The sequence below is a fragment of the Callorhinchus milii genome, unplaced genomic scaffold (assembly GCF_018977255.1).
Source record: "Callorhinchus milii isolate IMCB2004 unplaced genomic scaffold, IMCB_Cmil_1.0 Scaffold17, whole genome shotgun sequence".
Classification (NCBI taxonomy): domain Eukaryota; kingdom Metazoa; phylum Chordata; class Chondrichthyes; order Chimaeriformes; family Callorhinchidae; genus Callorhinchus; species Callorhinchus milii.
This window is the reverse complement of record NW_024704758.1, coordinates 6,608,266-6,630,070: the sequence shown is the minus strand read 5'-3', so window position 1 is coordinate 6,630,070 and position 21,805 is coordinate 6,608,266. Positions and strand designations below refer to the sequence as shown.

At 41.2% G+C, this 21,805-nt stretch overlaps 1 protein-coding gene across 3 annotated transcripts; it reads left to right on the top strand.

Annotated features, from left to right (window-relative positions):
- The first annotated feature begins 13,452 nt into the window (after positions 1–13,452).
- Positions 13,453–21,434, top strand: calca (calcitonin/calcitonin-related polypeptide, alpha). 3 transcript variants are annotated; one of them, XM_007887528.2, is made up of 5 exons: positions 13,453–13,599; positions 15,317–15,418; positions 16,312–16,446; positions 19,185–19,363; positions 20,856–21,434. In XM_007887528.2, the coding sequence occupies exons 2-4, from the start codon at positions 15,333–15,335 to the stop codon at positions 19,345–19,347; spliced, it is 384 nt and encodes a 127-aa protein (XP_007885719.1). In that variant the 5' UTR covers positions 13,453–13,599; positions 15,317–15,332; the 3' UTR covers positions 19,348–19,363; positions 20,856–21,434. The 3 variants fall into 3 exon arrangements, with proteins under 3 accessions (XP_007885719.1, XP_007885720.1, XP_007885718.1); XM_007887529.2 differs by having other exon boundaries at positions 13,454–13,599; positions 19,188–19,363; XM_007887527.2 differs by lacking the exons at positions 19,185–19,363; positions 20,856–21,434 and adding an exon at positions 17,268–17,988 and having other exon boundaries at positions 13,455–13,599.
- The last annotated feature ends 371 nt before the right edge of the window (positions 21,435–21,805 follow it).

Sequence of the window (21,805 nt, the reverse complement as noted above, 5' to 3'; positions counted from 1 at the left end):
CTGTTACACACACACACACACACACCATGTACAAGCCATTCAACAACCCCCAAAGGGAAGTGTTATTCACTGCTGACTGTTTTTTGTGCAGTAAAACAAAGCCATCTCAGAGAATCCGCAGAAGCATAGAATTAGTACAGCACAGAAGGAGGCCATTCCGCCCATCGAGTCCATGCCGGCTCTTCGAATCAATCCCACTCCACTCCCCCACCCCCCCAGCTCTCTCTCCCCCCCCCAGTAAGCTTTGCAAACTCCTCCTCCCATCTGTTCATGTTTAACATGTTAGAGAAGGGGCCCCACTTCCCCCGAGGGGGGGCAGCGTGCTTAAAAACGCTGGGAATTTTCTGGCTGGTTTATTTTCTGCTGATTCGGCAGATGTTTGGCAGGGTGGCTCGCTGCGAGTCCAACTGTCTTCTGCTTAAAGAAATTGAAAATAAAAATACACGAGGCAAAAAAAAAAAGGGGGAAATAAACTGGGGATGGAAAACGATTAAAACAACAACAACAACGGCAGCAATTTGCATTGATACAGAGTCCTTCACTTGGGGTAGAGTCTGTGTCTCAGAGAGCTGAACAATGGCAGAGTTCGACACCGAGCCAGGGAACCAGGGGAAGTGTCTACAGGCACTGTCGAAGAGGAATGTCTTCAGGTGCGATCTAAACGGGAGCAATGCAGAGGGATTGAGGCAGGAAATAATCACAGTAAATGGGAAGGAGGTTAGTAGTGAATGAGTAATGTCTGTGATCGATTGCCTGTAGAAACAGTGTTATTTAGGTTTATATTTTATTTCATTTTGATTTCACCCACAACTATACAGTCAATTCACTTTACACTATATTCTGTGAGGCGCTCTGAGACGTCTACAAGACGCAAAAAGCGCTATATCAAATGCAAGGATTGTTATTATTATTATTCAATCGGTAGGCTGCCAGATTTTCAGGAAATAGACTAGGTCCCTAGGCTGCTGGTACTGGAAGTTGTTATAAGATGTGTTGCTGAAAAAAACGCTTCCAATTTTCCACTTCAACTCTTGGTTCCAGGTCCACTGCTGTTCTGTCCACTTGCTTGTCAGACATCAAGGCCTGGATGAGCCAAAATTTCCTATATCTCAACATTGGTTAAAATGGAAGTCTTGGCTCCCACCCTCATCTCCTCCTGCCCACGTTGACTTCCTCAACCTCCTGGGCCCCTCTCCTCAAACTCCCTCCCTCTGTGTCTCACTCCTCCTCCATCTATCTGCCTTAAGTCCTGCTTTAAAGTCTACCTCCTCAAACGTGCCAATGGCCAACTGCCCATTTCCTCTCCTCTCCCTTGGCTGGCATCCAGCTCCATCTTTGAAAGTGCTCTGAGATGTTATCCTATATGAAGGACACTAAATAAATGCGAAGTAATAACTGTCATGACTGGTGATTGTATTTTAGGGAAATACAGTAACACAGCCATTTGCACCAGCAAGGTCCAACAAACAGCCACGAGCTGAGAGAAACTTTGCTTTCTGTTTAAAAAGTAAGAGGATATTTAAAGTGGGCTTGAAATCAGGCAGGAAAGACCTAGGTTTAACGTCTCATTCTAAAAGCCTCAAACAATGCAGGGTTAGCCCAGGGCTAGACTGGAGTGTCAGCCTGGATTATGGACTGAAGACGTGTGAATATGTAAAAACCTGTCACTTCGCAATGCATAAATGTGTCCGCTTTTATAATTAAAGAACATGAAAATGTTGGCACTGAATGTAAAATGGTATCTCTTCCTTCAGATTCTTGACCTTGAAATCATGGATGGAGAGCATAATTTTCAAACAAAGCCCCTGGCAGCAAAAGTAAAGGTTAATGATGAAGTATAGACGTTGCAGCACTGGACAGAGGCCTAAGTCCATTGATTATCTTGCTTATCACTGATGAAATATGATCCTGGTCAGTATCAATGCAATAAATCTTTCAGGCTGTCACACTAAAACTTAAAGAGTAATGAGAAAAATTGTTGAGCATTTTACAGTGAAACATTTTCCACTTGGAACTTCAGACCTGGTTGTCTAGTTTTGGGGTTCATTTCAGAGAGAGAAATTGTAATGTTGTACAATCCTCAGTCACCATTCCTATCCCCATCCACCCACCTCTCCTGTCAGCTTTGAATTACTTCTGTATCTCAAGTTCTGTATCTCGAGTCGATACAGTGCTTTACTGTTGTCAATATTTGCAGCTAGGGATTGTGAAACACAAACTGTTAGTACAGTATGTAAAAAAGAGTCTTTGTACTTTGTATCTGTGGAACTGAACACTTAGCAAAAATACTTACGTGCAGCAGGAACACTATTTGGTAATAGAACAAAAATTACTTTGTGAATTATATATCAGATTTATAACATACTGTGAATTATTTGCAAAGTGATATTTTGTGTCTCAGCACCAATGTCCTTGGCTTTAATGTCAATCATTTGTCATGGCACTGTTTGTAAAAAGAAGGGAATTTCTCCCCATGTCCTGGCTAACTATCATCCGGATAAAATTGGTCATTCACTTCAAGACTGCGGGACCCTGCTGTAGGCAAATTGGCTGCCATGTACATCTACAAGTACACAGTCACTACACTTTACAAAAAATTCATAAAGTACTTTGAGACGTTCTCAACATTAGAACTGCCATATGCAAACATTGTGAGTTAATCATTCTGGTGTGGGAAATAAGAAATGGTGCACATAGAGCTAATCACAGTACTGAATTTCATGTTGTGAAGTGCACAAAACTGTCTTAACCTGGATAGGGGTCTGATAGCACATGGACTAGTGCATGGATCTATTACACCACCAAGTGGTATAATATGCATAATAAATCCCTTAAAAATAATAAGAAGAATTTGGTCACTCAATCCACGACTGTTGTGGGACACTGCTGTGCGCAATTGGCTGATATGTTTCACCCACAAAATATACAGTCAATTCACTTTAGGTATATCCCGTGAAGTGCTTTGAGATGTATCAACGACTTGATAAGATGCTATATCAAATGCAAGGAATTACTAGGATTATTATTAACTATCCTTCATGCACTCTTGAGTGTGATTGCCAATGGGTGTCAAATTAAGACTAATTTTGTGCTGCATATTTTTATGCCCACAAACAGCGTGATTGAGACTTCTCAATCCTTTCATTGTTAATAGCTTCTGTAAGTGCAACCGAAACAGTAAAGAGAATCATATGACTAGCAGATGTGAAAGATGTTTAAAAAACTGCTTGCAAGACAATCTATTCATTTAGGGTTTGAGGTTAAGTACTATCTCGTGAAAAATGTATTGCCTAAATATAACTCCGTGTCTCATCATCTATAGGCAAGCCAGATATTTAATAGGTATATTAATAAATTAATTTTATGATCTTTTATCAAGATTTGACAATCCTCAACATTGCCAATATTTCCTGAAGTGTAATTCATCCTTAGAGCTCATAACGTTGTGAATTCATGTCTTCTCAATCCAGTCTTGAAGTCCTCAGGTTGATTGAGTCTTCATTCAGGCATTGCAATTAGTACTTACGTATTTGGTGAATTTGAGAAGCCTTGGGGCAGCTTTACAGCCCACTATCCTGGCCTGAAACAGAGAGGGGGAAAATACATATTTCAAAACATTAGTTATCAATATTAGAGATAATTGAAATGAGATAAGTGGAGAGGAAAGGAGGCAGAGTGAACCTGCTGGCAGAGAGCAGAAGAAAAACACAAAAGGATTAGAGGTTTAGCACAAAATACTGATCCCTTTCTGTTAAGTATCTTTTTAAGTTATTTTGTTGATTTATTCTATGTTAATTTAATTTGCAAATGTAACTTCCTGTTACATTTACGTTAACCTAACATTAAGATTTGTTGGAATCTATACGTAAATTAGATTTTAAAGTCCAGAACAAAACATTACTGATACCTAGATACCTGATTTGGAAAATGGCAATTTAGACTATTGAAGTGATAAAATGTATTTATTATTACCATGCATGAATACTGTTTAGACATTATGAAGCTTTTGCTATACAACCGCGACCATTAATGGATGATGAATGGTACAGGTTACCAGAGAAATAACATGGTATCCTGCAAAAGTATAGTTGTTTTGCCTATAAATTAAATAGTGTATATATTGTATATAATTGAAAATAAGATTCTGTTACATGGGACTTTGATAGGAGTTTTAGCCCATCTTCTCTTTCTCTGCCATCTGTCTTCCCCCCCCCCCCACCCCCCCCATAAGTGTTAAGTGTATATTGTTCTTCCGAAGAGTTAGTTCTGATAAGTTTACGGTAAGTATGATTCATAAATTGATTTTTTTTGTACATTTCCGTGGCATAAAATTCCTGTTAAAGATGGCTCTTTCATTATGAGCTCTTTTTCTGCAGTCGTGCATCCCAGCACTAGCTGAACTCAATTTTGTAATTTGTTTCAGTCATCAGTGACTCACTGGATTGAATTTTTGTGTGGGTGCTAATGTAATTAGTCTGATTTGGAATGGCTATCTTTCCGTGGTACATATCCAAAAATCTTGGCTACACTTGGAAAGGGAATTAACTGATGTGCCTGATTTACACCAGCCCCTAACATTCTCACTGCATCAACTCTTGGTTAAAGAGAGTTAGGGAATCAGTTTACAGTGAAACACAGAGAAACATAGAGATAGAGAAACTTAAGGAAGTATCACCAGTGAAACAGACTTTCTCAATTTGACTAAGTGTACAATTGGACTAGCGTTCTGTCAACAGATTAATGCCAAGTGGGCTCTGTTTCCAACATCTAAAACAACAGGCAGCAGTCTAGCCTTGGTACCACAGCAATAAATGATGTGGGAAGTATCGGAAGGTTTGCAGTAATAAGTGCCATTGGTTGAATTCCAATATTGACGGAGTAGTTGAGTTTTATTACTGCTGACCAAGTATAAACAGTAGAAGTGCAGTAAAAGTAAACCGGATTACCAAAACTCAGTTAGCTTCTCCCCGAACCCTCACCACAGCATCTTAAACCTTGTACATTTCTTCCTCTTGACAAAATAAACCCGCACGAACCTCAATCTAGTTTCACTGTAAACAAATGCCAAGGAAAGGTTGAATAGCTAAGTTAGCGCCAGTGCCTGGTGTATATGTGGTCCAAATTAAAAGCCTGATCATTTTTAAGCGTAGTTCACTCCTAGCAAATAAAGAATTCAATCATACGTCTTGCAAGTACAGCCTAGGGCTAATGATTGCATCTCAAGTATTACCTTACATTTTCCTACATTTGTTTGGTCCTTAAATTTGCCAATTATCCATTCACTACAAATTCAGTCACTATGTTTTACAGTAAAGCCTACGAAGCATTTTGAGGACATTATAAAGCGCCGCATCAAATGCAAGGATCATTATTATTATATATTTTATTATTATAAGCAGGTACTTGCCCATAGAAATATTTGATATTTATCTGTTTCAATAAACTCACATTTTTATATGGACAGTGCCAATCTGGTCAGATCATGATGAATGATACTTGAAGTTTGATGAGGGCAGTAGTTACTGAGCATAACATCGAGAGCCTAAAATTGAGAACGATTCCAAGGAAAAGATACTCAAGCTTGTGAACAATCAGTGATGCCTAACAAGGAATATTAGGTCACATAGAGATGTTGAGAACAATGGAAAGAAGTTTTATCAGAGGCTGTATCAAGACCTTCAAAGTGAGATTGCAAATTGTTTGCTAAGTAATAACATTTAAAGCTGGTTTTAAATAAGTGGAACGTGAGGTAAAGCAGCTAAAGCCAGCCTCATTTCATACAATCAAACAATCTTATCGCATGGTCAGAACGTCCCAAAGAGCATCACAGGATTTTTACTGTGAAATATAGTGAAATATAGTATTTTTGCGGGTGAATGCAGCAGCCAATTAGCAAACAGTAATGCCCACACAAACAGGCATGAAGTGAATGACGAGTTTTATGTGGAGGATTTTTGGTTAGGATGCCGGGAGAAACGTCTCATTCTTTTCGAGTCATGCCAGGTCATCTTCAACACCCACTTAGTACTTGTAGTTTGCTATGAAAATGGACACAGACATTTACATTCAAATTTGATGCTTTAAACTGGAGTTGGCCGTTATACTGTATGCGGAGCAGTGCTGCATCTGCAAAGGAAATAGGATTCCTAAAGGTACCTTGATATGAATGGGAGTGAGATGGACTGCAAGGTCTTCTAATGTGTGGCCGGTGGACATTGAGGTGTTCTTTCTTGGTCTCTGTAGACTGAAGGCATGGAAGGTTTCATTTCAAACCACATAATCTTATGATACCGTAAAAGTCGGACCTGCTCACCTTGCAGAAACTTGCTTTCAGATTTGATGCTTTAAACTTGTGGCTTTTAAAACTTGGTGGTTGTTCTGCAGTGCTGATGACTTTTGGTGCCAGTTGATTATGCCTTGTCTGCATCTTTTCAGCTGATGCAACTGCAGATGCAGGCACAATGACATCAGCACACACCATTATGGATGCTGTACTTTCCCCGAGCAACAATGATTGGTCTCAACAGACACAGCTTTGCTCCTACAGCATTTTACAACACTATAGCGCAAAAATATACAAAAAAAAATCTATATCATTACCTCCTGCAGTGGGTCAGACGGTGACCAAATCTATTTTTTACTGTCCAGTCTTGCATTAATTTGGCAGGCAATTCATAAAAAAAATCAGCCCTGTCCAACCGCACAATAACACAGTCAATGCAGCTGGTTGTAAATGAGAAAAGAAAAAGCTTTGATATTTATCTATCACTTATAATACTGCATTTTTTTTTAGAAAGAACATGAAAACATCTAAGAACACTTTATGAGTAAATACTGTCAAATCCAAATGTACAATTGGCTGCTGAGTTTCACCCACAAAATATACAGTCAATTTACTTTATAGTATATTCTGTGAAGCACTTTGAGATTTCTCAATGATGTGATAAGGCGCTATATCCAATGCAAGGATTATTATTATGTACTATTTGGGTTGGCAGCATGTGATCATAATCAGATTGGCTCTGCATGGCACCTCTCCATGAGACTGAAATCAAGACTTGCATTTAATGCTGTCTACAAATCTTTTGGAAGATTTTAGAAAGAAAAAAATTGTGCAATCATACGGACAACATAGATGGGATGTGCCAGCAGGTTTTAGCCCTACTGTATCCACTAAGAGCTGGTTTGAATTTGGTCCACATTCTGTGATTAAAGTTGTCCCTTTCTATCAGTTGTAAAGTTAAACAGCTTTGTGTAATCTCAGCCCAATTCCTAATGGGTTTGGGTCTAAACGACACATCTGCACATTGTACATCACTCGCTGTCAGATTCATTTAGCCCACAGAATTGACTGGTGTGAGTATTAGAGGGTTCACATTGATGCAATAGAAGGTGCTCTTTGAGCTATGGGGTTGTGGGTTGGATTAAGGCAAAGGGAACCAAATTGCATTTGGCTTCCACTGTATCTGACCTGATGCCTACTCTGACTATAAGAGGTGGAACAAGTTCTATTCCTCAGCACATTGGCAATCACAGTTCTTCTAATAGATAGTATTTTTTTAAGGTGAGAAACAAAAACACACAGAAATATGTGTTTACAGTAATCATACTCCTGCCATTTGATACAATACCTTATCATGTTAAAATGTCTCAAGGTGCTTCACAGAGTTCCTCTGTAAGGTGTAGTTATGGTGTATTTGTTGAGGGAGAAACATGGCAGACAATTTGCTCACAACACTGTCCCACAAACAGCCATAAAACAAATGACCATTTAAAAACAAATCTGTATTACCATTCAGAACAGTATCCTCTTCCCTGGAAATTGTGCAAAATCTCAGCGTTGATGTCAAACATCTGATAATTTAGTGCCTTTTGGTGATGGGTCAGCTAAGCTTGTTGGTGGTAACTTAATGGGAACAGAAGGGCACAGTGCCATGATCCTTTTTCAGGTGATGTAAGGCCATATTGCATAGGTCAGGTAGGTCATGTACGGCCACATTGCATAGGTCACAAATGATTCCTGATCACAGAGCATATTTGGTTGATAACCACACTGCCTTTTTTTTAAAAAGAAGATTTATTATTGATGGAGTGTAAATTCACATCTTTAAGATGTCACACTGTATCCCTGTGAGTCTTTGATGGATAACCCACCAGCATTTAATCGTGTGTGTAAAATAAAATCAATATAATGAAGTATTTAATTTACTGCTCACAGTCCCTGACGACGTGATTTGTTTAACACCTAAAGTGACATTTAAAATAAAATATTCAACCTATATATTAACAGTGATAGGGGTCTATTATCCAGAAGTATAAAGCATAATTAAATTACCTGAACAGTTTTCAAGGTAAATTTAGCACTAAGTTGCCATTGGAAATGTATGAAAATGGATCTGATCGCTCTTCTGGGGGTAATAAACCCTTAAAAAAAAATTGGTCACTCAATCCACGACAGTTTGTGGAATACTGCTGTGCGCAATTGGCTGCTGCGTTTTGCCCACAAAATATACAGTTAATTCACTATACAGCATACTCTGCGAAGTGCTTTAAGACATCTCAAAGACGTGATAAGCCGCGAGATCAAATGCAAGGATTATTATTATTTACTGTTATATCGTTGGGACATCCTCCTGATGTGAAAGGCGCTATACAAATGTTTTTTGTTGTTGTTGTCATGCAATATCTGAGGACAGCTTACTATTTCGATTTTTCCCAGACTTGCACACAATCCACAATTGCCCAGCATGGGAGGTCTCGCCTGGCATAGAACCTATAAGATATTATCACACACTGAATTAGGAGAGTTTTGCAGGGCAGGGCAGGCTGTGTGCGTGTGTGTGTGTGTTTGTGTTTGAGACACAGAGGAATCACTCCAATGAGTGTTGTTGAATCGAGTCAATGAAGAGTGAAAGGCAACTTACTTGCATAAAAGATTGGCGGAGGTTAACCACTTGTTGCTTGGATCTGGTCTGGTGTACAGTTACACACAAAGGGAACTATATTTACAGTGTGAGACCGAGGATGGTGGACTTTTGTGAGACTCTTTCCCCCCCAACCTGAGAATAAGTGATCTGTCGAGGATGCTGCAGACGTGTGTGTGTTTTTTGTTCTTTGAGTGGAGCGACGTGGTTTATTGTGATTTAAGCTGCTCCCCCCCCAGAGCAAAAAGCATTGGTATCGCTTTGTGTTCAATGCAATAACGTAAGTTAATACTTAGAATGGCTTGAGCCTGAGTGAGAGGCTGTGCAAATGAGCTATGTTTCTGATTTCCGAGCATGTGGTTTCAAGAAAGAGGGAAGGTCTGCGTGTGTGTGTGTGTATTGTGTCACTTCTTAAGATCCTCAATAAATAAATATGCAGAAATTGATCTGGAAAAAAAATATACAATATATAATATTTTAAAAAGGACTTAATACCTGTGTGTACAACCATTGTCTCAGTGATTCACTGGTGCCCATTTATTACCAATCCTGTTAAAAGCCTCTTTTTCTTAGTATCTGATCGATTTCCGAGACATTTCCTCTGGGGGATTATCATAAGATGTTTGAACCCTGCAACGTGCATCTTCCCATCGTTTGCAACCACTGTTGTTCTGTACAGTCACTGGTATAAAATCCGGCCGCTGTTGATTCTGAGATCCAGTTTGGTGCTTTAACTTGATTTCGGGTAAATTGAGATTTCCTAACTTTTAGGAAGATGCGGTTTAGAGAGGCAAAGATATATTATTGCTTGTGTTAAAAGTTCAGCACTGGTGAGAGAGAGAGAGAGAGAGAGAGAGAGAGAGAGAGGGGGAGAGAGAGAGAGAGAGCATTTGCCTGGTTTAAACTCCCTGCCCTAGTCCTCTGGTCAGTCTCTTATGGGAAAATAAATCAACCCAAACTCTGAACATTGCACATTGAGTGCATTGACTCATTCAGTGTTTAACTTAACTTAGACTAGAGCCGGTGAGGCAATGGGCTGCTTCGTTTATTCTCAATAGACGGGTCTATATATATATATATATATGAAAAAAACATAAGTAAATATCCGCATCCTGCAGGTGCACAGACCTTGAGTATCATCAATATACGAGCCAGGCAGTCGGCAAACAGAAATGATCCCTTGCCATTAGATTAATGTTTATCTGAAGCAAATGTCGGTCCATCTCTCTCTCTGTGTGTCTGTCTCTATGTCTCTCTTACTCTCTCTCTCTCTCTCTCTCTCTCTGTCTGTCTCTATGGCTCTCTCTCTGTCTCTCTGTCTGTCTCACTGCGAAAAGAGAGTCGGTTTTGCCATCTGCGCTATTGGGTGTATCGACTGATGACTTGGGAGTGAGTGAGTGAGTGAGTGAGTGAGTGAGTGAGTGAGTGAGTGAGTGAGTGAGTGAGTGAGTGAGTGAGTGAGTGAGTGGGAGAGCACTCGACCGTTCAGCACCATGGACAGCTCAGAGAGCCACTTCCCAGGCAGTGCTCCGCTCGCCTCGCTCACCCTTCATTTATAAGCATCGTGGGGGGGGGGGGGGGGGGGGTGTGCGGGGGGGTGGGCGGTGGGGTCTTGGATCATTGCCCTCTCCAACAGCCCCTTAATTTACGAGCGTTGTTATTTCTGTATGACTTAGCTCCACTCCAAAGAGGCTGAGCCACACACTAATGGATCAGTAAACTGACGTAAGGCTTCACTTACCAGTCAAATCCATTATAACGCTATTGTTATTCACGAAAGCCAAAGAAACTCAAAAGCTTTGCCAAAACAAATAGTTTTTTTTCCGACCCCCCCCACCACCCCCTCCCCCCCCCCCCCCCCCCACCACCGACTCATCCCAGCATCTGATTAATCTTGAGGAGTATTTCCGGCTCAACCTGAATGCTGTCCAAAACATCTGCATTTCGAATGAAATGATTGCATTTTGCAGCTCTGGGATCTTGAGTGGAAAGAGCTCACTTGCTTTATTTTATTCACACCGATTAAAAACGCTCTCCACCTCTCGCGGACCTTTTAGTTACACGAAAGCCACAGCTTTAAACTGCAGATCCCGTCACTTGATATCTTTTTTGTTGAAAAAAAATCTAAATTAAAAATCACTGAAATCACTGCTCCGAATATATTTTGTTAAAACACCGATTGATTGCTCGTGGATGGCACTTTCCACATAATATATAATGTATCCCGATATGTACTGGACACACGGACAAGCAATCCACGGATGGGTCACAACCAAATAATTTTCATGGAGACTTTCATTGCATTGCAATGGTTTGCACACTGTGCACTCTGCGCTTCCCTTCACACCGACTCGATGAACCTGTGCATGTTTTCCATGTTCCTAACGTGACATCCACCGGTATCAACTGGGGATGGATATTGTAATATACCCTTTTTTGTATTTTTTTTTTACATGTAACCCTTTGGCACTGTTCGAAAAGAGGGGTTTACTCCCTGGTGTCCCTGACCAACACCCCTCTCCCCCCCTCTCCCCCTCTCCACCCCCACCGATACAATTGGTCATTCACTTCTTGGCTGTTTGTGGGACATTCCTGGGACTTGCGAAATACAGTCACTACACTTTAGAGTGGTGACTGCGTCGCGCCCCCTGAGACGTCCCGCCGACTTGAAAGGGTGTAAGGATTATAATTATTAGTTTAGACTGTAATACACGTGTAACCTAAACAACTCAACTGCTGACCTTTACCTTTTAGGAGCAATGGAACTCCTGTCAGAGAAGTAGTTCGAAGTTACATTTTAAAAGGTATAAAGCGGGTTTGACATTCGATGAACTGTCCTGTACTTCATCGTCAAAGTATCGATCCAAGGCGCTGAAATAAAATGCAGGTGTTATGAAAATAAGTGCAAACTGAAGAGTAAATAATATTAATAATAATAATAATAATACTCCTTGCTTTTGATATAGCGTCTTATCACCTCATTGAGACGTCTCAAAGCGCTTTTTGCAGAAATATTTTGTAAAGTGGAGTGACTGTGTACTTTGTGGGCGAAAGGCATGCACCATACATACACACATATGTATATATACTATAAATATACACATATGTATATATATATAAATAATCCTTGGATTATTTTCACGCTTTTCACGTCTCCTCGATATACTTATTATATTTATTATACATGCATTTATACATATAAAAACACATAACTCCAGTCAGTTTGCATCAGACAGTGTGGGGACAATATGCGAAAAATAACTTGAATTGCACATTCCCCCCCACCCCACCCCACCAGTCCCTGGTTCAGAAGCGGAATTCGTTGACTTAAGCAGCAGATGTCGCTCCTGCACAAAGTGACCAAGTCTGACTGTGTTTTACCGACCCAAACAGCCTGTGGCATTTGGCTGGGGAAGGGGTGTGTGTGGGGGGGTGGAGGGGGGTGGGGGGGTGTGTATGGGGGGGTATGTATGTGTGTGTGTGTATGGGGGGGGTATGTATGTGTGTGTGTATGGGGGGTATGTGTGTGTGTGTATATGGGGGGGTATGTATGTGTGTGTGTGTGTGTGTGTGGGGTATGTATGTGTGTTTGTGTATGGGGGCGTATGTATGTGTGTGTATGGGGGGGGGTATGTATGTGTGTGTTTGTATGGGGGCGTATGTATGTGTGTGTATGGGTGTGTGTGTGTGTGTGTATGGGGGGTATGTGTGTGTGTGTATGACGGGTAATGTATGTGTGTGTGTGGGGGGGGTATGTATGTGTGTGTGTGTATGGGGGGTATGTATGTGTGTGTGTGTGTATGGGGGTTATGTATGTGTGTGTGTATGGGGGGGTATGTGTGTGTGTGTGTATGGGGGGTATGTGTGTGTGTGTATGGGGGGGTATGTGTGTGTGTGTGTATGGGGGGTATGTGTGTGTGTATGGGGGTTATGTATGTGTGTGTGTGTATGGGGGGTATGTATGTGTGTGTGTATGGGGGGGTATGTGTTTGTGTATGGGGGTGGTATGTGTGTGTGTGTATGGGGGGTATGGATGTGTGTGTGTGAGGGTATGTATGTGTGTGTGTGTATGGGGGGGTGTATGTGTGTGTGTATGGGGGTGTGTATGTGTATGGGGGGGTGTGTGTGTGAGAGGGTATGTGTGTGTGTATGGGGGGGGGGGGAGAGGGGGGGGGATTGTGGAGAGAAAGAGAGAGAGAGAGAGAGTCAGGGTCGTAATATCACACATTTTCCTTTACCAGTCCCCCCCCCCCCCCCTCCCCCCCCAATAAAAAAACGCTGATTGTACGCGATGACTTTCGAGACCCCTTTCACGCTGATCGATCCCCGGTGGGACAAGTATCGATTAGCTTCACGTGATCCATAACTTTGTGAATGGACACAGACGTCAGCGCCGGGACGAGCGGTCGGGTTCCCGGAGCTGATTGGCAAACAGGTCCCACTCCGGATTGGCAGAGCGACTCATTTACATTTACACCCACTCGCTGAGTACACAAAGATCCTCCAGTGGGTGGGGGGGTATTTTTTTTCCCCTATAAAAGGATGGGCATTCAGGCAATATCCAACAGTTCCCAGAGTTTTTTTTTATTGCAAAAAAAAAACACACACCAGAAAAGCCAACTTAACGAAGAAACTTTTCTTACTCCTGGTTCGGGAAGTAAGCGGATTACTTTAGGTAAGTGGATCTTCGGGCTGACTCTCGCCTCTGGGAATTTTTTTTCCGACCTGATCTGATCTGTTCTGTTCTGTTCTGTTCTATTCTTTCTGTTCTTTTCTCTTCTGTTCTGTTCTGTTCTGTTCAGACAGATGTATGCACTACTGTACGGCAACATCACGAAGTGATGACCCACGAGAGATAAAGATAGCGACGAGAGAGCTTTTTGTTTTTGTTCAACTGCATCCGAGTGATGGATGTAAAGGGAGTGCAAGCTGAAAAATCAACAGAATTACTCTTTTTTATTTTTATATATATATATATACACATATGTATGTTGATGGATGTGTCTTTGGGAACGTTAGTGAAACAAATTGGTTTCATTGGTACCACTCTCTTTCTCTCTCCTCCTCTCTCTCTCTCTCTCTCTGGATACTCAATCTAATGACATTTACTGCCCCTTTTTCTTTATCCTGATGTTTTGAGAGTTCCTGAACCATTCAAATGTTCAGAAAAGTCATCTTCTTGTGTGTGTGTGTGTGTGTGTGTGTATTTATACCACATAAGTTCTGTGCTTTGGCAAATGTGTTGATGTACTGTTATGTACACACAGTCGTCTGATCTGAAGCGACAATCAAAGACCTTCACAACATGAAGCCATTCGGCCCAGTTTGCCTGTAATCACTCTCTGGGGTAATTAGTCCTATCTAATGAAGTGCCACCCATTTAAATGGACATTGTAACTCTCTGTGCATTTAGAATAAGAGTCTTGCTTCCGTTTTAATACAGTCCTCCTCCCCACCACCACCACCACCATCATCTGTGACATATTTTAAGTTTTTTTTTAAAAAAACAAAAAAATTGTATTTGATTTGTTTTCTGGGAGGGGAAAAAAAAGCTTTCTGTCTGCTTGTCTGTCTGTCTATCTATCTATCTAAGTTGTGTTTGAGTTGTAAGTTATATAATGTGCCCCTTTGTGACATACAGTAGTTTATTTCTCTTGTCTGGTGCTTTCAAACATACCTCTGGCAGCATTATTCGTTGCTGGCGAGATGTGTTTAAACTCCTAAGTGACTGTAGTGGGGTTGAGGGAGAGTTTTATTGACGGGAGAGAATTTTCACTCAGCTGAAGTAACCCATCAGTCAGCGATCTTGGAATTACAGTCTTTGCACAAGGTATTTAAACCTTGGGCAGCGACGCTGGATGCTAAAGGTTTAATATCATTAGGGGGTGAAGGGTACCAGCATCGTTTATAATTCATTAGCCTGTTAGTCTTACCACAATCCATTACTTAACTGGATAGCTCCAATGTTGTCAAGTGCTATCGATTTCAGGGTAAAATATTACGGTACAGTTCAGGAAAATGCTCTCTGAATAATAACATATGTTTTATATAATCCGTCCCCATCTCCAGACTGACTCGTGCCTTGGTGAGCATAGGCTCCTATTTAAGAGTTCCTGAACCATTCAAATGTTCTCAAAAGTCAATTCTGCGAGATGCACTTTTCTCTCTCTCTATCTCTCTCTCTCTACCTTTTTTGTTTGGTCTGTTTCACTTGATGGTCACATCCTCAGCGACTTCCAGCCCCCAGTGGGAGAGCAAGAAACCTGGGGCACAATTAGTCTGAAGTCATGAGCTAAGTATAAACCAGGCTGTGACACTCTAATGTGATTGATGTTCCTGCGTGATACGAGCTGGTAACCGGTTTTTGTTGTTGTTGTCATCTTTCCCCTCAGACACAAAGAAGACAACATGATTCTGCTCAAGGTTTCAGCTTTCTTTGTGGTCTACGCTGTCTTTATGTGTCAGATAAGCAGCTGTTATGCGGCACCTACCAGGTAGGGATCAGCTGAGGACTTATTGTTAATAGAAGTCTTCATGCTATCAGGATTCATGAGTTGAGCCTTTGCTAAGAAGGGCGATGCCAGGCTATAGAGAAGTGCCGCATTACCTCAATTACTCAACCCACTGCACTGAACAATCTTGCCTCTTAACAGTTAATTGGGCAGTCTTTAAGCAACTGGACGTTAAAGGGACAATCGGAAATATAGTAGATATAAGTAACTGATGAATGTTACCGCCAAGCATTTATTAAGAGTTTTTTTGGAAAAATGGAGATAATTATAGGCAAGAGAAGTATTCCTATATTACCCAAAAATAAAACTCGTCTGCATTAAATTTGTTGGTAAATCTACTGAAACGGGAAATAACTTTGCATTTAAATTTATTTTTTGGGGGGGAGGAATTTCTAGCTAGTTATGGTTATTTGTTGTCACTTAGCTTGCATTTCCCAAGAAGTTTTGGTGGTTGTAAGGGGTGAGGGGGGTAATGTGAAGGAGGAGACTGCTGAAGCTTTTTTTAACAAAAAGTGACAAATACAAACGTTTCTGCTATTGTCACCTGAATAGAATGAGTGCTATGTTTGCATAGCAGCTGCAATAAGACAACATATCTTGCAATAAAGTACTGTCAGAATGAATTTCCAATGGCTAGTATTTTACCATACTGTACAATAAAATACAGTACAGTTGTGTTGGGCTGGGCTTTTATTGGGCTTGAGTCGTATTGCATTGGGATTGTATTGGGGTAGAGGTATATTTGGGTTGGGATTGTATTGGGGTAGAGGTGTATTTGGGTTGGGTTGTATTGAGTTCAGACTGTTATTGGGCTTTAGCCAACCTATCAGTCCGCCTTGGACACAGATTCCTTACCCTGAAGTTCTCGCCTGCAGATCCATGCTACAATCATCGACTGATAGGGTGGCGCTTACTGATTATGAGGTCCGGAGGCTACTGAACGCGTTGGTCAGGGAGTTCATGCAGATGATGGCAGAGGAACTGGAGCAACAAGTACCCGATGGCAACAGGTAACAACAGCGATCCTAATGGACTGAACGGTTGTACATTGGTGGCTCAGCCTTGTATATGGAATTATGCTACATTACTGTGAATTATTTGCAAGATCTGTTCTTGATATAGAAGATTGCAGTCAAGGAAATCTGGTGAGCTCCTGGGTTGATTTTTTTTTGGTCTACTTTAATATGCAACTGATTTACTTTCCCGCCAATTAGCCAGACTTATCTCAAATTATCCGTCTTCCGGTGATGGTGAAAGTGGTTGATATTTTAAGGTGGGGGGGAAGAAAGCATTCAGGCTAAAAAGGTATGTTTTAAAAAAAAATGCCATGTACTGTAACTGCCAAAGTGAAGTCTATTTCTCTGTCTCGATCTTGCATGGGAGAAAGTCTTGGGAGAACTTCCATGTGCTTTGCAGATCGCAGTAAGAGAATGCAAGTCATGGATATGTGTGTGTGGCGAGGTGCCTGTTTTATGCATGTTCATTGTGGATGTGAAAGTTCCCTTCGTTTTAACAATTAACCCATTAAATGCATGACGAGACTTGACAAGAGGGCCCTTCAATGATGCAACTTGTATGTTTTTTTTAAAAAAAAGAACCGGAAGAAACGGGGAGGAAAAAAAAAGCATGAAATTCGTCGCAGAGAGACTCGATAACGTAGTAGTGAATGCCTGACGTTACGTGTCAATCTGGTTCGCCAGTGCAGAGAAGTTTGCATGTGACAGTGGTCTGTTTGCCTGTGAGATATTGGTTCCAGTGCTCTGTTAACCCGACCTGCATGGTCCCGCATGCCTTGTTATTATGAGATCTCTTTGCACGTTTCTCTCCGCAGCCTGGACAGACCCATTGCCAAACGGTGCACGAGTCTCAGCACTTGTGTGGTGGGCAAGTTGTCTCAGGAGTTGCACAAATTGCAAACCATTCAGCGCACTGATGTGGGATCTGCGACCCCCGGCAAGAAAAGGAACATTCTGGCCGGGCTGGAAAACCAACGCTATGCAAACTACGGGGAGCCCTTCGAAAACAACTAAAAAAAAAACCTGTTTGTAATGATGCATGGATGGATCTCAGATGCTTGAATGACGACAAAGCCTGATAAAGTGCTATGTTTTTTTTCCTTCCCCCCCCCCACCACCCCCCCACCTCTCCCATCTTGACTCAGTTTTCAACAGAGAATGCTTCACATGGACATAAGTTAGAATAGTGCAGCAGTCTTGCTTGCTGTCCATCAATAAACCAACCACTTTAGCTTAAAACAAGCTGATTTTTCCTCATTGCATTTTACATTACAGTGGCTGAATATTAGTGACGTGTCATTAGATGAATGCTTCTTCGTGCATGGCATGAGTCTCTTGTTCAATAAACTTATTTTTCTACCAGGAACGCATTTTCTCTTTTTCTCTATGACTCAAGATCTGGAAATCGAGAACCCAATCGTATTTTGCAAACCGAGATCGATTTTGATCAGGTTGCCCGAGTGCCTCGCTCGTCCAAAGCGGTAGTTTTTAGATTTTTAAAAAAAAAATCAATCAATGAATCAATCAATCGATCTTTTCGAAGCCAAAATCCTTTCCTGTGTTGGTAACATCACTCACATTGCACTTAAATTATTGTGTGCTTCATTTCCAATTTGATGCCATTGATAACATTGAACGTTGCAACTTGGAGTAGAACACCGGTTGTTCCCACCTAAATAAATAAGATTTCGGCAAAGTGAATTCCTATCATATCTTGAGTGTCTTTTTTAAAAAAAGAGAGAGCCTAGTGTACATACACATGTGTGTTCACTGCAACAGCACTGCAGGTGTCAGTGTGCATTTTATTAGATGGTAGAGCGCGAGAAAGAGGAAATGAAACAGTGCTTTTTTTTTGAAACTTTTCTGACTTTATACTATTTCAGGTAAGAATTCATTTTCCCTCCCTCCCTCCCCTTTCGGTGTCCGAGTGTAGCGCTCCCTGTAATAAATGTATGTTGCCTTAATGTGCAAAGAGGGAAGGTTTCAATGTTGACCCCCTTTGCTCTTTGCTGGGTTAAGAGACTCGAGAGTTTTAACTTCTTTCAGAGTTGCATCCAGTCAGTTCTCAGAGAGTGGCGAAGAGCAGAACAGCTTCCATCTCTTCACCCGGGTAGCTTTCTGGATGAGAATACAGTAAAACTCGCCTAAATCTGATCTGTATGCATGGTATAATCACCCAAGTCGTACATTTATTTGATATAACTAATACTGTGCATAAGTCATATTAAATGTATGGTCCCAACTGATACCCTATGAGGTTTACTGTATTAGGTTTACTGTATGGATCTCTGTTGGTACCCTCAAGCTTCTGACCAGGATACAGTATCCAGTTGTGTTGTGACCTGAATCTCTTCTCTGTTTAAGTTGAGCCAAGAGCTTCAACTATGAGTTGGCTGGTATCAGTAAAACAGTAAAAAAGAGGGGCTATTCAGTGGTTAGACATGATTGCTGGTAGTTTATCATAATAATTCTTGCAATTGATACAGTGCCTTATCGCGTGGTTGAGACGTCTCAAAGTGCTTTATCAGAATATAGTAAAGTAGATTGTATATTCATGGGCGAAAAATTTAACCCAACTCAAGGGTTAATTTACCCTTTACCTTCCCCATTTGCTCCAGGCTTTCAGAGAAAAAAAACGACTCAAATCTGGAAAGCAGTGAGAAGTAACGCTTTGAGCCATGTATGTGAACGTAATGAGCTGGATAAATGCATGTTTTTGTTTTTCTCTGAAGCAGTGTCACTGTGCAAAAGCGAGCCTGTAAGACAGCCACATGTGTGACTCACCGCCTGGCTGACTTCCTGAGCCGGACAGGGGGAATCGGCAACAGTGACTTTGTGCCAACCAACACAGGGTCCACAGCCTTCGGAAGGCGAAGAAGGAATGCCCAGATGTAGATAACCCAAGGACCTGGTAAAGACTCGCTTCTTTAACTGCTAGGAAATGTGTGGGGAGGGTTGCCGTGTTTCATGCTGTGTAAATGTAACTGGCAACTAATCATACTTATAATAATCCTTGCAATTGGTATAGAGCCTAATCACGACAGAAGGACGTCTCAAAGCGCTTTACAGGAATTACTGTGAAATGGATGACTGTGTGTTTTGGGGGCGAAACACGGGGCAGCTAGTTTGCGCATAGCAGTGACCCACAAAACAGCCATGGAACGGAGTGAGCGATCAATTTTAGTTGAGAAATTGTGTCCATTGTGTTGGGGAGTGATGATCACACCTGCATGATATCTATCACCATCACACCACTGCAAATTCCATCTATCTGCAGCCAGGAGATTATTTTGCTGAGTCTCAGTATAAAGATTCTCAAAAAAAAAAGGTTACTCACTCGTATTTTTTGGGTTGAAATTAAGAGCGTTGTCGTTTGTACTTTGAAATTTTTGCAATGGGCTGCAATGCAGGAATATATTTTCCTTTTGTTCTGATTCTGACACATGTCAGATCTCAGATGAATTCTCCAGTTGCAGGTTGCCGGAGGAAAGAAACTCATTTTAACACACTGTTGCTTTACTGTGTTCAAAACACGACAAGGCATTCCCATCTGAACAGCAGTCCCAAAGTGACATCTATAGCACTTTCATGTCAAACCGGCATGGTTGTGGATGTCACTGTGCGAAGAGGGAGTCGGCGTACAGGAGTACAATACAATTTACATTGATGTAGCATCCTTCACATAGCCTCCTCTTCAACCCCCCCATCCTTCCATGAGAGCAAGCATCCACCTCAATGACATCTTTTGGAATGATTTTAGTGATTGTTTCTAACCTTTGTTGAGCATGCAACCAATTTTACATCATTTGTCTCAATGTTGAAGAGTAGTAATTGTAATAATCTTTGCGTTTGGTATAGCGCCTTTCACGTCAAGAGGACATCCCAAACACTTCATAAGATTTTACTATGAAGTGGAATGACTTTGTATGTGTACGGCAGCCGATTTGCTCACAGCTCTGTCGCACAAATAGCCATGAAGTGAATGATCAATTTTTTTAATTTGAGGGATTGTTGGCCAGGACACTGGAAGAAAGTCCCTTTTCTTTTCAAAGACAGTAGTGTCACAGGATCTTTAATGTCCATCTGAACAGGCAGATGGGACCTTGGCTTAATGTCTCATCCAAAGGACATAAAGTCTCAGAAAGTGGATATTGCATTATATATATAATATATATATCTGCAATATTTAAATCCTGCAAAATAATTACTGCCCACCAAAAGCATGGAAATAGTGAATGTTGTGTGCAATTGGCTGTCGTGTATCGCCCACAAATACAGTCTTTACTTCACTTTACAATATATTTTGGAAGCCCTTTGAGATGTCTCATCGACATAAGGTGCCATATCAAATGCAAGGATTATTATTCTTAATACTGAGTCTCCTCTATTTTTGTGTCTTACAGGCTGACGGCAGGAACTGGCGAGACAAAGTTCTTTCACTTCTGTTCGATGTCGCTTGGCTTGCTTCCTCCATCGTAGAAGCACGGGACAAAAAAATAAAACCGATTGGAGATGTCCACTCCACAACGTTTTAATGTTACGGTTCAAACTCGTCTTGATTTTGTCTGAGTTTTTTTTTGTCCACCCCCTCCCTCATCTTCGGTAGGGCTATAGAGCATCTCGGTAATGTATGGTGCAACCACAAGACAAAGAACCACACAACTTTTACATCCTTCCATGATTTTAATATGCAAATTTTATTTGACATAAAAGTGATGGCATATATTATTTAATGACGCTTGGGTTCAGACGTGCAAATGTGACTTCCAGCCCCCAATGCTTTTAGAACCGTATCTGGGCAGCAACTCTTGAGTAACTCGGGGATATATTAAATGTTGCCTCTCAAGGCATATATGTAATATATACTGTGTGTGGTGCCTTGATGTAAAACACTATAAATTACATGATTGTACAGTATATTAAAATGACACCTTAAGTATTGTATCAATTGTGAAATCCGCAAGATTAAAATATTTTCGATACATTCGCATCGGCGCAGTTTTATTGCACTCAACGTTAGGTCTCACGTTTTTTCATTTGTGGGGGGTGTAACTTGGTTTCAGTGGGAGGGAGTGGAGTGGAGGGTGGAGGGGTTCATCTCACTCCCTTTTTCTCTCATTCAATCGCTAATCTACGACGAACTCTTCCTAATTTGAAGCGTGTGTTTATATGGCTCACAACATGCTCGATTGGTAGATAGAGAACGTGGAGCTTTAAGTGCAATTAGCTCACTGGCATCACTCCCTTGAAAGGGTTAACCTCCTCGCTCTTCCTTGCACAGTAACACGCGAGGCTGGGGAATCACTCACTTTGTTTTCAAGCTGACGGGCCGCAGCACTCACTCAGCAAAGGG

Bases quoted from the DNA above. Each gene is read 5' to 3' on its own strand.
- calca (XM_007887527.2), top strand. From the start codon at position 15,333: ATGATTCTGCTCAAGGTTTCAGCTTTCTTTGTGGTCTACGCTGTCTTT. The intron at 15,419-16,311 runs GTAGGGATCAGC...TCTCGCCTGCAG, and splicing joins TGTTATGCGGCACCTACCAG to ATCCATGCTACAATCATCGA. The intron at 16,447-17,267 runs GTAACAACAGCG...TTCTCTCCGCAG, and splicing joins CAAGTACCCGATGGCAACAG to CCTGGACAGACCCATTGCCA.